At 49.0% G+C, this 13,392-nt stretch overlaps 5 protein-coding genes across 5 annotated transcripts; 3 read left to right on the top strand and 2 right to left on the bottom strand.

Annotated features, from left to right (window-relative positions):
- Positions 1–1,403: 1,403 nt before the first annotated feature.
- EDB82DRAFT_142350 (ketopantoate reductase PanE/ApbA-domain-containing protein) lies at positions 1,404–4,464 on the top strand. The gene is made up of 4 exons (XM_065607061.1): positions 1,404–1,763; positions 1,818–1,858; positions 1,919–2,351; positions 2,400–4,464. Exons 1-4 carry the CDS (start codon positions 1,609–1,611, stop codon positions 4,078–4,080), a joined length of 2,310 nt encoding a protein of 769 aa, XP_065464599.1. The 5' UTR covers positions 1,404–1,608; the 3' UTR covers positions 4,081–4,464.
- An 808-nt stretch (positions 4,465–5,272) lies between these two features.
- EDB82DRAFT_523500 (uncharacterized protein) lies at positions 5,273–6,239 on the bottom strand (the record flags this gene model as incomplete). Its single annotated transcript, XM_025733700.1, has 2 exons — positions 5,273–5,595; positions 5,672–6,239. 2 exons carry the CDS (start codon positions 6,237–6,239, stop codon positions 5,273–5,275), a joined length of 891 nt encoding a protein of 296 aa, XP_025584580.1.
- An 855-nt stretch (positions 6,240–7,094) lies between these two features.
- Positions 7,095–7,965, top strand: EDB82DRAFT_496279 (uncharacterized protein). The gene is made up of 2 exons (XM_065608529.1): positions 7,095–7,880; positions 7,943–7,965. Exon 1 carries the CDS (start codon positions 7,547–7,549, stop codon positions 7,736–7,738), a length of 192 nt encoding a protein of 63 aa, XP_065464598.1. The 5' UTR covers positions 7,095–7,546; the 3' UTR covers positions 7,739–7,880; positions 7,943–7,965.
- Positions 7,966–7,987: 22 nt separating this feature from the next.
- On the bottom strand, positions 7,988–9,270 carry EDB82DRAFT_142251 (RNAse P Rpr2/Rpp21/SNM1 subunit domain-containing protein). The gene has a single exon (XM_025733697.2). It carries the CDS (start codon positions 8,840–8,842, stop codon positions 8,237–8,239), a length of 606 nt encoding a protein of 201 aa, XP_025584578.1. The 5' UTR covers positions 8,843–9,270; the 3' UTR covers positions 7,988–8,236.
- A 35-nt stretch (positions 9,271–9,305) lies between these two features.
- EDB82DRAFT_554370 (P-loop containing nucleoside triphosphate hydrolase protein) lies at positions 9,306–11,488 on the top strand (the record flags this gene model as incomplete). The annotated part of the gene is made up of 6 exons (XM_025733696.2): positions 9,306–9,531; positions 9,560–9,951; positions 10,029–10,470; positions 10,519–10,879; positions 10,931–11,188; positions 11,241–11,488. 6 exons carry the CDS (start codon positions 9,306–9,308, stop codon positions 11,287–11,289), a joined length of 1,728 nt encoding a protein of 575 aa, XP_025584577.1. The 3' UTR covers positions 11,290–11,488.
- Between the last annotated feature and the right edge of the window lie 1,904 nt (positions 11,489–13,392).

Here is a 13,392-nt window from a genome sequence, read left to right as displayed (position 1 = left end):
TGATATCCATCTTCACTCCTTCGGACTGAGCCACTCCCGCAAATCGCACATGCCGCTACCTTGTCGAGGCCGGGGTCCCCTTGTCTTGTTTTTTTCTGTATCTAAGCCTCTCTGCACATACCTACCTCGTCGCTACATAGTGTGTACAGCACGTACTCATTGCTTGTTGCTGAGACTGGCCCCTTGTCAAGCTTGGTCCCCTTGGTACCTACTTTGTTGGCCTATCTTTGTCCACTCGCATTTTCCCTTTCTCCCACACGCCTCCTCTAACTTTCCTTCTTCTTGTCAAGATTACCTAGCCTCCCCGGAGCACCGCATTGCATAGCATAGCTTCTTGAACACCCCCGGTACCCAGAGAGATTGCAGTGGTTGTCTTGCCAAGTACACCCAAGGTAGGCACTACGCTTCTTCATTCTCGGCGGCGCCCCCCCCTGCCACCTCAATCCAAATTGAGACCCAATCATTCACGGGCCATATCATCATTTACACAGCCAGCCAACACGCACTGCACTGTCCTGTTGCTCAGATCAGAAACCGAGAGGGACCCTCTATTTTTCCCATCAAAACGAAGCTGATTGATTCAAGGCAACTTTCGCCTGCAGTACGTACGACGACTGCGAAAGAGAAATCGGAGGCCCGCCGTTCCCGCACCGATACCTACCTTGGGCCAAGTCCGCGCAACTTGATCCGCGCCCGCTGTGAGATTTCTAAGCCTGCTTGATCGAGCTCCAATTCTCTTGTTGCAGCTTCTCAGCTCAACCCACTCTCGCTCCTATAATCTGTCCGACTACGATCCCCAGATAATCTCCCACCCCCCATTTAGTGCATCGTCCACCGAGACCATCTCAGCTCTCGTCCCACTCGTCACACTCACTGCTTACTGACCGTCGACTTCTCGTTGCTTCATTACCTATCGCGAATTGACGCACGTAACAACACTACAGAACACCCCTGGCACGCCATCCTGCCGGTTACGCCACGATTTTTGAACCCGTCGCTCGTTGTTTCTACCGCTGGCTGTCACTTCTGCGGCCATCATCTCTCGCCTGCGACGCCTTCCTGGCACCATTCCTATTCGATAATCTCCTTCTCCCGAGCCGCTACATGCACACTTGAGCTGGACTATCGCCTTGGATCCTCGTATCATTCTCGTCGCTCACATTATCACTCAGAAAACGGCAATCATCGTCACTAGAAGCTTATCCATACCCTGCCATCCACTAGGGAGGTACTCCGGATCTCATTGCGTTGTGTCGTGGTACCCAATATACGCCCCGAGGCTACGGGTCCGTCGTTAGAAACCGCTCCGCTACACCATCACTGGCCTAGGCCACTATTCCACATCTGGACCCGCCAGACACTATGGCGCCTGTATCGCCCCGGCTCAAGATTCTATCAGGTTTGTCGTTTCTTTTCTTACAATTCTCCCTTCAAATCTAGGGCTAGTTCACGTAGAAACCAGCTGGCCTACCATTCCTTCATTAGTCCAACACTGCCTCTCGTCATCTTCCCTATCTTCCTCGTTTTCAATTCACTCGTTTGACTTCATAATCTCACGGCAACCGTCAGGACGGTTGTTAGTGTAGCGACCCGCCTTTACTGCTCATCATGGCGAACCGCGAGCTAATGTCTGTTTGTTCAGTGGGAGGAAACCCAGTTTCAGCGTTCTTGTCATGGCGACTCCAGGCCACCAATGCGTGTGATGTGACACTCGTTTGGAAGTCTGGCTACGACCATGTGGCACAATATGGAATCTCGTTCAAGTACGTGAATCAGGGTGATTCAATCTTTTACCACATGCTAATCAAAGCCCCAAGGTCCCCGACATTTGGTAACGAAAGATTCAAGCCTCGACATGGTATGTCTTTCCCTGCTATCGAGCTTCTTTTTTCCCATTATGTTGACATGTCAATCGCAGTTGTTCGAAATCCCGAAGATGCCGCCAGCGCACGAGACGGTCCCTTCGACTATGTAGTACTATGCGTCAAGGCTTTGCCTGATGTATACGACCTCGCCTCCGTTATCGACTCGGTCGTAACTCCTCAACATACATGCATCCTCATTAACACAACACACACACTTGGTGTCGAAGCTGCCTTAGAAGAGAGATTTCCTACCAATGTAGTCTTGTCACTCGTTTCAGGTGCCGAACTCACACAACTGGGCCAGAGTGAATTCGAACACAAGGGTCCAACCGATATCTGGATCGGTCCAGCCAGTACTCCCAATAACATTCCCAAAACTATACAGGAGGATATGGCACAGGCTTTGGCAATGACACTCAGCTCCGGCCAGGTAGAGTGCAAGGTCTCGCCAAACATTCGTCAACAGCAATACGAGAGGGTCATCGGGTATGCCTTTTGCACCATTGAGTAAAACCTAGCTAATTCGCAGCACAGTCCCATAGCATTCCATCCCATCAGTGTTATCTTTGAGACGCCAAATCATGCACTGCTTTTGGAAAAAGTTGGTGTTAAAGACATGGTCTCGGACGTCATTGATGAACTGCTTCGTCTAGCCAACGCCAGCGGGTGCAAATTTGAACACGACTTCAAGCAGAAGACAATGGATGAGATGACCAAGACTTCAGGAGAGAGTATTATGTGGCAAGACTACGTTGCTCGAAGACCGATGGAAGTCGAGACTTACCTAGGCTCGCCCATCAAGTTGGCCAGAGATGCGAACATGACACTCCCCAGAATTGAGACCCTGTATTCAGTTCTCCATAACCTCAACCTTGTCAACCGCAACAGACCCAAGCCTGGCGACCCGAACGCGAACACAATGCCGCCAGTGTCCCCATCGGCGCAGACAGTTCCTCGAATGCCCTCTCAGAACAGCCACCGCCCTATAATGAACGGAATGCCTAACGGTAACGGAATGCCACCTCGTCAGCCCAGACCCCGAAACTCGTCAAATTTCAGTCAAGGTGGTATGCGCCGTGGCCCACCACCTATGAACGGTGGACCACCCAATGGCTATGGCCGAGGCCCTCCTTCTATTAATGGCGGTGGATCGCGTCAGCCTTCAAGGAGAGGCTCGCTGGAAGAGACCAACTTGGAGGAGTTCTCTCACCTGGTGCTTTACGACGATATTCCTGAAGGCTCTGAACCATCCGTTACCGGCGATCTCTCAGATATCAACATTAGGGAGCGAGAACTGGCTCTACGGCAGCGAGAAATGGCTCTCCGCGAGCAGGAGATGCGAATGCGTCGTGGGCCACCTCCATCCGGCCCCCCTGGAGGCCCCGGTCCCCGTCGTGGTCCTCATCCTATGCGCAACAGTAAGCAGGTGTTTGACGACGACGATGATGACGATGACGATTACTTTGATCCTACAGCCAACACTGGCGCCCCAATGATTGACCCAGACAATTTTGACATGATGAGTGTAACATCAAGAAAGAACCGAAAGGCGCCAGGACCTACTCCTGGCCAATTTCGCCGTAACCCTGATGACATGCCACCTCCTACCAGGGGTGGTCGGTTCAGACCCAACTTCGGACGCAATCGATCCAGTCAGGTCGGCCACAGCTCTATGACAACTGAGAACATCCTTGAAGATCCCCTCATGAGCTGCTCCTCGGATCGATATGGATCAGTCGATCGCGGAGCTATGAATGCAGGCTCTCGAGCAAATTCGCTGACAGCCTCGAGGCTAGACGACATGCAGTACGGCCCCGGTCCTGGCGGACCTCCTGGGATGAATGGTGCTTTCCCTCGACGTGTGAGCCAATCCCCCGGGCAGCCCTACCCCCCATCGATGCGTGGTGGCAGCCGTCGGGGGTCGCCACCAGGTGGCTATGGCCCTGGCCCCGGTATGAACGGACGGCCATCACCTCCTGATGGTGTCCGCCAACCTGTCCCCCGACACCCGCCCGGGCAAGGAAACTCAGTAGCACCACAACAAGTTGAACAACATATAGGGGTGAGCGCCCTCCATCAAACTAAGCCTAGGAATGTTCGCAGTCTGACGGGTAGTGCGAGCGCCAGCGCGGGCAGTGGTGAATTTGACTCCGAACAGTCTGCAAACAGCAGCCAGGGCAGCTTGCCTCCACGACCCCCGATCGGTGTGCGTTAGGATACACCTTGACGGTGGTGATGTCGGGAGAGCTATTGCGCAGCGTTGGACGAATGAGGCTTCGAGGTTCTGATATTCGCAGTTATGGAGTTCCGGTTATGCTTTTAATGCCGCCAACAGAGGGCCATGTTTGGTTTACTCGTTGTTGGACCTGTTGAGGCCATTTGTACTACATCTATTCATCTGGCTTGAATAACTATACGACACGCCACTCGGCGAAGACGACCCTTTTTCTTTTTGTTTTTATTATACGCCCAGCTCCATCGAAAAAAAACGCAACGACACGACAAAAGTCACAGTCGCTTTGGACTATTCTCAGACTCGACGTCTTTTTAATTATTCCGTTCCCAACACATTCCGTACATACACACTGAACGATCAAACAGAATAGCCTGTCTTTGGTAATACTGCATTGGAATTATGGATCACGTTCTGGTGCTTTTCAGCATATAATCAACCATCCGTTGTTACAAGCTCTGTTGAGATAAGCTTGTACTAACGGATTGGGATCCCAACGAAGACTGAAGCCCATCTTTACGAGGACAATTTGGGAAGTAATTGGGCGAAATGAAGGCATTGCAGAAGCCGAGCATGTCTTTGTTTTTCTTGGTTGTTGAGGTACCCTCCCGATTGTTTGCATGGAAATGTCATGAAAAAAGAAAAGTCGGATGGAGGTAGCAAACAGGGAGGGCTATGAGTCATTGTTCTTGATGGGTTTACACAAGCAAATTAGATTAGGATGGTTGTTTCTTTTTCTGGTTAATCTGTTCATTGCGAGAAGTCATGGGATGCGAGTAGGAAACTTGTCCATGAGCCTCGAGAGTTTCTGTTGGAAACATACATAGATACGAAACAGCAGTAGGCACTGATGAAATGCATTGAAAGAAATTCTATATCTAAAGCAAGGAACGATCCTGTTTTGAAGTGCCATATGTCTGCTTCGGAATGTTTATCAATGTATCCGGCGGTGTTATAAAGTATATAACCAAAAAGCATTGCAACCAATCAGATTTTGTCTGAAGCCCATCGCATTATTCATTATTAATGCTCAGCAAATACCCTTCTTCCAAACATACTCGGCCTTGACATTGGCATTTCCGGTCATTTGACAAAGATAGATGCGTATATAAAAAATTGTACGTTATAATCATTCCTAATTATTACAGACAACTACCTGTTATCTCAACAAGTCCTAGTGCACTAACATGATTACAGCCAACATAGATATAAATAGCGCCATAGGTGCGTAGGCTGCTGTTCTCGCGCCAGCATTGGGATCTTTGCTTCCTTCTGTGATATTCCTCGTACGCAAGCACAACACCGTTGGCTGCAATGCATCACCAGGACTGTAGGAAAACGAAGAACGGCGGCCCCAGTTAATTATGACAGTCCAAACGCCACGAATAGCTTCTTCGTAGGCCTCCTCCTCAGTCTTCGTATACTCACTTGATCCTATGAGCTGTGGACGCTCGGAGAAAAGTGTGCTACCGTTGAAGCGCCTACTGAAGTTCCCAACTATATTAAGGTTAAGATCACGTTTCGGAAAGAAAGGATAAAGAAGAAGAAGACAATGCTCAAAGGTTGGACTTACTGCTGCCACTACCTATGGTAGTTCCCGACCCTCCATACCACTTCTCACATAAAGAAGGGACACTGGCGGTGTTTGTACATCTCCCTCTATCACCGATATAGTTATTTGCTGAAGCTTTGATGGCTTCAATGCATTCTTCGGAAAGGAAAGAACTGCAGTCTCCGTCGTCGTGTTGAGCATCACCAGTTGCCCCAGAAGTGAGAAGGTCAGGGGGCCAGAAAGTCGCACAGGCCTGCCACCCGGTAGAGTTGGACTCCGGCAACTTCATCCCATCTGGAGCTTTGATACTGATGTCGGTGCCTGGATATGGAATGCTCTCTGGGTCAGGGTCGTCGGTGATATTAGCCACGCGAATGGTAGCCGACCAGCCGCTGGTAGTTTTGTTGGGTGGGAAACTTTCCGATACATTGTAGGCATCGAAATAGTATGTTCCCGTTGCGTTGGCGTCTTCGAAACGAGCTTGCCATTCGTTGGTGGTCATGTTTCCAAAAGCTCCGCCAACACCGTAACCACCACTAAACGCAAAGGCTGAGGAGGCCAGAGCTGTCAGCGAAAGGGCTACCTTCATGATGGATTGCGGATACAAGTAAAATAGAGACACGATACGCATGAACTAATCACTATGTCTATGGGGTACTTTAAACCTTTATCCAGCATTTTGATCGACATCAGTCAGCCTAGGCCTCCAAGAGGATGTTCAATGCCAAGGCTTGGCATCAAAATATCTCTCGAGCTGATTTGATGTTTTGGAAGGCTGAAGGACGTGTTGGTCCTGGATTCAGATCCTTCGTGTCTGGGCCAAGCTGGGCTGAACAGTTAACTACTACAGTCTGCCTAGAGTAGGCAAGCTGTGACGTCTGAATCGAAGAAACAACAGGAATCTCATGACCCAGGTGACATCATTCTACCCAGGCATAGAGAATACCATTAGGGCTTGTTGTTCTGCAACTGATTATTCTTTTATTTGTTCCTTCTGAGCCTCTTCAAAACTCCCTTCTTAGGTATATAATTACGGCCATGACAAGAGTGCAGTGCCACAACTGCCCTCAGTTCCTACAAAGACACAGAGCTCTTAACGAATAGTGACCTATAATCCCATATGGACTCCGAAATTAAAATTAATCAGCGGCTTGTATTTAATGGCAATTCGTTTATTACTACAATTGCCAGAACAAGAGAAAATGCGCGCTTGCACGATGTGCCTTTTTGCCAAGATGCAGTAGTTTGCTTGACATCATAACTTGGTTAGGTGATGATTCAAAGTCGCTGACTGGTAGCTATCTGCGTTCAACTACATGGTCGGTTAGACCCTAGGCTGACTGCTGGTTCCTTGAAGGTGGTTCCGGGGATTGCTAGATTTGGGAAGCAATCTCTCCTCAAGATCAGTGTATACATTATCAGCACGCATGTACTACAAGTGGTGTATGCAATGTTTTACCCACGAAGGTAGTCTATAAACCCTGACATGATCCGATTCCTCACAAGAAAGCCATATCATATTGTTTATTTACTGGAGAAGTGGCTTTCCGATTGTACAGGTAACTATGTGATTTAATGATTGAGCCAATGAGATTGTCAAGTGCACGGGTCGGTCAAGTCATCTCGATTGGCCCCGCCTGTCTGTAAACAAACTACTATCAATCTTTCAAGTTGTTTGCAACTTTTATTACTTTTAGAATTCCAGCACACACGAGCTGGGACAAAATTCATATTACGAGCTCAAACTCCGATCGCGTTGACTTAAGACGTTGCGTATCCTTCTGAGCGGTTCACCAATCCTGACAAGCACTCGATCAGAAGTGTGTCAGTCCATTCTGTTACCTTTTCTACCATTCATTAAAAACGCCTACAAAAGAGCGCAAACTCGATATCAATATGGCTACGCGTAATGTTACCGGATCTCACGTGCGGCAGAGCATGGTGGCCAGTGGAGGTGCCGTCAAGGCCAGACAACTAGTGAGTTCTTCAAAGCCATGTTTTGAACTGTCTTGTTTGTTGTTATATCCTCAGGCAATACCACATTCGAATTTCACAGTCTCTATTCGTGCTACGAAACCATTGTTCTAATATTCTTGTGCTTTTACTAGGCCCAGCTTAATTCACAACTTGCTCAACTATCATCTAATCTCTCTGACACGGAAAACTTGTTGCGCATGACAAGCGTTCAGGCGGAAGCAATGCGAGGACTAGGGAGCTGGCACGGCGGGCTGTAAGTAATACCATTAAAGTTCTCTATGACTCCATAAGAATGGTATAGCTTACTAGAGACAGGTTTATGGCAGCAAGCAAGGTGTTAGGAGAGGAGAGCGTGAAGGAAGCTGGACAGCCTGGAAAATAAGCCACCCTGGTATTGGTGGCAGACGGATATTAGTTTTATATTCAATTGTAAATATACGAGGATAGAGCCTAGGCCTTGATTTCCGTAATAATCCTGGGTCTTCCCAATAGTATCCCATCTGTGATGGCTTGAGCTACTGAGCCTCTCATCTAGGAGCTTTCAGTATTGAGAGCTTGCAGCAATTACGTTTGCTGGATTTGAACAACAAGACCTTTCTTATTTCCAGCTTAGGGTCCTAGGGTTTGGCCTGGCGTCTGACTCGGCGTCTGACTCGGCGTCTGATATGGCGTATCATTTGGTGTCGTCTGCATCGTAGATTTGCATCCCCCTGTCTCGTGGCTGCTGTCTTCTGTACCTTCTTGTCGTTCCGGCTTGCGCAGAGCTTTCCGCTTCTGTCTCGGTGCACTCACAGGGTACCTCTTTACATTGCCGCATGTTCCGCACTTGATAGTCAAAACATCAGCCCATGGTTTTCTGCCTCCCTTGCTAGCATTCTCCACGGTTGATGTGCAGGTATCACCCTCAATCTGTAAGGTATCGCAAAACTTGCACATGGTTTGTTTCATAGCCGGGCTTTGTCGGATCTGTGCTTTCTGTGTCACGGCCCGTAAGTCTGTCACAGCTTGACGAGACAGGTTTTGCAAGGCTTTTTGTTCGTTCTTCGTTGTCGCAGAAGCACTGTACCCCTGGCCTGAGGTTGAGGATTTTGATAGATCATCTTGCCCGGCTAGAGATTGTTGCTGAGCGAGATACGAAGCTGCTTGGTAGAGATAAGATGCTCTTGAGTATATGATGCGGTTTTGAACGCTCTTACTCTCCTTGGTCTTCGCCATAAGAACTGATAATTTGGTATATGTCGTTGCGAACAGGTAAGAGAGGTGGTAAATGAATTCAGTAAAACTAATCGCAATTCTCACGTGCCAGTGCGTGCGGAAAAACTTGACACTGTATCAAGTTTAGTCACGTGATATACGAAGCACGGACCCCGTGCCAGCAGCGACCTTGCACTGCTCCTGCCTGTTTCTGGCACCTCCCTTCTCAGCCTCAACAAAGACTCCTCAAGTCATCCTTGGAACGAGACTGGGTTCGATCTATCCTTTTCCCATCTCATCTCAAATCCGCTTCATTCATCGTTTTTCTAATTCAGTGGAACACCCACACCACACCTTCGACTTTCTACGGCGACGCGACTCAAACGTATTCGCGTCAGACTCGTCAACGCAATTCCGCTGCAGAGAACAACTTTCGCGATAGCTTCCACATCAACAGTCTAACAGCTCGTATATCACAATCAACATGTCTCACGAGGAAGATCTCATTGACTACTCCGACGAGGAGATCGGTGGCAACGAGACCGCCGCGACTGCCTCCAATGGCAAGAAGGGCGAGCTCGCCGCCGGTAACAATGTCGACAAGAAGGGCAGCTACGTCGGTATCCATTCGACCGGTTTCCGCGATTTCCTCCTGAAGGCTGAGTTGCTTCGCGCCATCGCCGACTGCGGTTTCGAGCATCCATCGGAGGGTCAGTCCTGATATTCTAATACCCTAAGTCATCATATCCCCTTCCTTCAAGCGTTCGTCCATCTCGCAAGCAAGAACAAATGGCCAAATCTTCTCCGCAATCGTTATCGTCGTCAGAGGTGGTTCAGGAAAGTTTGAGGTGGTCCGAGCATCCGGGCGGAATGAGCCCATGGTTGAGAGACGTGGCTCTCCGCGAAACCACAACTTTGATGTCAGGATTATCGCGCAGAAGCGGATAAGACATCATTCGTTGTTGCGAACGGATTTCCTGGGAAAAGACCAGCGAAACGAGAAAAATCTTTCAAGACATCAAGGAGCTCTTGGTTCTCCTCCGCCACGGTTGCTTGCGCGACCATCCGGCCTTCAGGTGTCGACCTTCGGGTTATTATCACGCCCTCCTGTAGCACCACGCCGGTGGAAAGTGCGAGAATTCATTATGGCTAAGCTGCGACGATGGACGGACACTTGACATTACACCCGTCGTTCGTTGCTTCTTAGAAACCCACTCTAACATCGATTCGATCGACAGTCCAACAAACCTGTATCCCCCAGGCGCTCCTCGGTGGTGACATTATCTGCCAAGCCAAGTCCGGTCTGGGTAAGACTGCTGTCTTTGTTCTTGCTACCCTTCAGCAAGTCGAGCCCGTGAACGGAGAGGTCTCTGTGGTTGTCATGTGCCACACTCGTGAGCTAGCCTACCAGATCCGCGACGAGTACAACCGTTTCAGCAAGTACATGCCCGACATCAAGACCGGTGTCTTCTATGGTGGTACTCCCATCAAGACCGACATGGAGACGCTCAAGAACAAGGAGACATGCCCTCACATCATTGTCGGTACCCCTGGTCGTCTCAAGGCTCTTGTCCGTGACAAGGCTCTGCGTCTTGGCAGCGTTCGCATCTTTGTTCTCGACGAGTGTGACAAGATGCTCGATCAGCCTGGTGAGCACTACTTCATACGTTTCTGACAGTAACATACTAACCAATCAGACATGCGCACTGATGTGCAGGACGTTTTTCGTGCTACTCCTCAGCAGAAGCAGGTTATGATGTTCTCAGCCACCCTTTCCGAGGAAGTCAAGCCCATCTGCCGAAAGTTCATGCAGAACCCTACTGAGCACTACGTCGACGAGGACACCAAACTCACTCTCCACGGTCTTCAGCAGTACTACATCAAGTTAGAAGAGAAGGAAAAGAACCGCAAGCTCAACGAGCTCCTGGATGATCTCCAATTCAACCAGGTCATCATCTTTGTGCGTAGCACCGTCCGCGCTACTGAGCTCGACAAGCTTCTCCGCGAGTGCAACTTCCCTTCGATTGCCGTCCACTCTGGTGTCAGTCAGGAAGAGCGGTAAGTTATCATCAATCCGACATACATAAAACTATTTCTGACTTTGCACAGTATCCGTCGTTACAAGGAGTTCAAGGAGTTCAAGAAGAGAATCTGTGTTGCCACTGACGTTTTCGGACGAGGTATCGACATTGAGCGTATCAACCTGGCGATCAACTACGATCTGTCCAACGATGCCAGCTCTTACCTGCACCGTGTAGGTCGTGCTGGACGATTCGGTACCAAGGGTTTGGCCATCTCGTTTGTCAGCACCGATCAAGACCAGGAGGTGCTCAAGGAGATTGAGAAGCGATTTGAGGTCGCTCTGCCGTAAGTTGACTTGCTCTTTGTTCGCACCATTTCCCTGACTAACACTTTGCAGTGAGTTCCCCAAGGAGGGTGTCGACGCCAGCACTTACATGGCTTCCTAAAGGCCTGACAACACTATGGTGGGCACCGCCACGACAAGAGTCAACTTCTTTCGCTGCTAAGGGCCGATATTAACAAGCTGGGAAATTGGAATTGAGATATTAAGTCAGCGAAGGGCAAAAGTTGCAACCGTTTTAGTCTTGGTCAAATGTATTGATTGTTTTTCAAATTCACTCGCACTACGCTATGGTAGGCTCCAGTGAGCCAGGTTCGTTCGCCGTTCAACAAGTATGTGATGTATCTGCCAGTTCCCGGGTCTCACCATTCATGGAGTGTCAAGGATACCTGCTTGTGTGTTGCCCTCAACCCACCTCTATTGTTCTGTGACTTGTGACTGGGTAGTATCATTCACGGCGGAATTATGAGTACTTTAATTTGTCGTGATATCTCTTAGTAGGTTATGTCGCACAATAAGACAAGATCGGAAAATGCTTTCTACCGCCTGAGTACAATTTTTCCCGTCAGCCCGAACGACCCTCGATTTTGTCGTGTGCATCGTTGGTGGCGTGTTCCTGACATGGAATCAACCTTGTGCTTTGCAAGCGCTTATCCTGCCTAGGATGTTTGCAGGCAAATGGGTGTCCAGGTTGAGACACTGGACGTAAGCTAGTTAGTTAGTTGTATAGGGATTATGGACTCTAGTGATTATGCAGTCGCTTCGTTCACGTCGAATTCTGCGCTGAGGGATAACATGTTGTGGAAGGAAAGATCGCGACAAGCAAGACTGGATGGATTCAAGACATTCAGTGTCAACTACCTCAACCACGACTGTATCATGCATGGACTGTCCACCTGACTTCCTTGTTTACCTGTTGGTAACGGGGAAAAGTATATTAGTTAGAGAAATCTAGTTATTGCCTTCATACTCGGATTCACTCTTTCGCATCTTTCCCTTGTGGCAAGCTTCTCCGCCTGATCAACACTTGTGATTGCCTGACGGGGTAGCTAACCGACACCCCTGCCTTGAAGCCATGCGCCTTGAGATATGCTTCTACAAGACCTTCTTTACGTTTTGCCCTACAAAGCCGATCAAGGTCCTGTGCCATGACTTGCTCGAGTGTAAGCGATATCGGCTTGTGGTTTCTGACGTCTTTTGGATTTGACTGAAGCCTTGTTCCATCGCTTCTGGAATGGTGCCTAATCCGACAAGGTTTTGCTTGACATTCACGATCCGGCACCACGATGACGATTGCCTACAAGATCTAGTAAGCAAACAGAGTCAGTCTGATTTGATGCCTGCTTCATGTGTCCATATGGAAATAACAGAACAGAGCCAGAGAGACATGTATGCGCAAGGTATGTATAGCCTTGACAGGGTTAGGCAACCACGTTTTCGACTATGTATGTATGCAGCTGTCTTGAAACCTGACGGTGAAGAGGTCGAGAGCCAGGGTAGGGATGGGGGGATCCATCTTGATGGGACTTTGGAACCCTGAGGGCCATCGCAGATAAGATATCCCAGTTCAAGAGTTCATCCACATCAGATCGATACCGCCTGAACTCTGGCTTCTGGCAACTTTTAGATACGCAAGCTACTGGAGTTGTTTTGTTAAAAAAGCACTGCATAAACAGTCGTAACCTCGCACCGCATATAATAGGAAACCTTGGTGGAAGCGGTTGGGCCCCGAAGCTGCCGGCCGGGGTCCGGAATGTGGGGGCATATGGAAGAAGGGTTCACCGAAGTTTGAGTAGAGGTAAGGCTTGAATATAATGGATCCAATCCAACTCGTGAGTGACAACGCACTTGGTTCGACGATGAATGACTGGTAGTTCTCGTGAGTTTTACGGAACCCTCGAGGTCCCATGAGAAGTTTCCCTTACGCGGTGCGTCATAGTACCCATCATACGGAACTCTGTACTCAGCCATCTGCCTGTAGCTAAGCTTCCAAGCGGGCGGTGCAACAGGCGACGTATACGACTTCGCCTTAATAGATACGTAGTACACAATAATAAAAAATACATAACATCTTACAGGTATGATTTGACAGTGGAGCAATATCAATAGCAGTTATCCACTTGAGTGTACTGAACATAAGTAATGAAACAGACGCGGCGACTGTTGTCATCTAGGGTAAGTCCAAGTAGTTGGTCGAACTTCGTGACTC

This window comes from Fusarium venenatum (genome assembly GCF_020744135.1).
Source record: "Fusarium venenatum strain MPI-CAGE-CH-0201 chromosome Unknown EDB82scaffold_2, whole genome shotgun sequence".
NCBI classification, from domain to species: domain Eukaryota; kingdom Fungi; phylum Ascomycota; class Sordariomycetes; order Hypocreales; family Nectriaceae; genus Fusarium; species Fusarium venenatum.
Note: the sequence above shows the minus strand (reverse complement) of the source record. Positions and strands in the feature narration are given on the sequence as shown.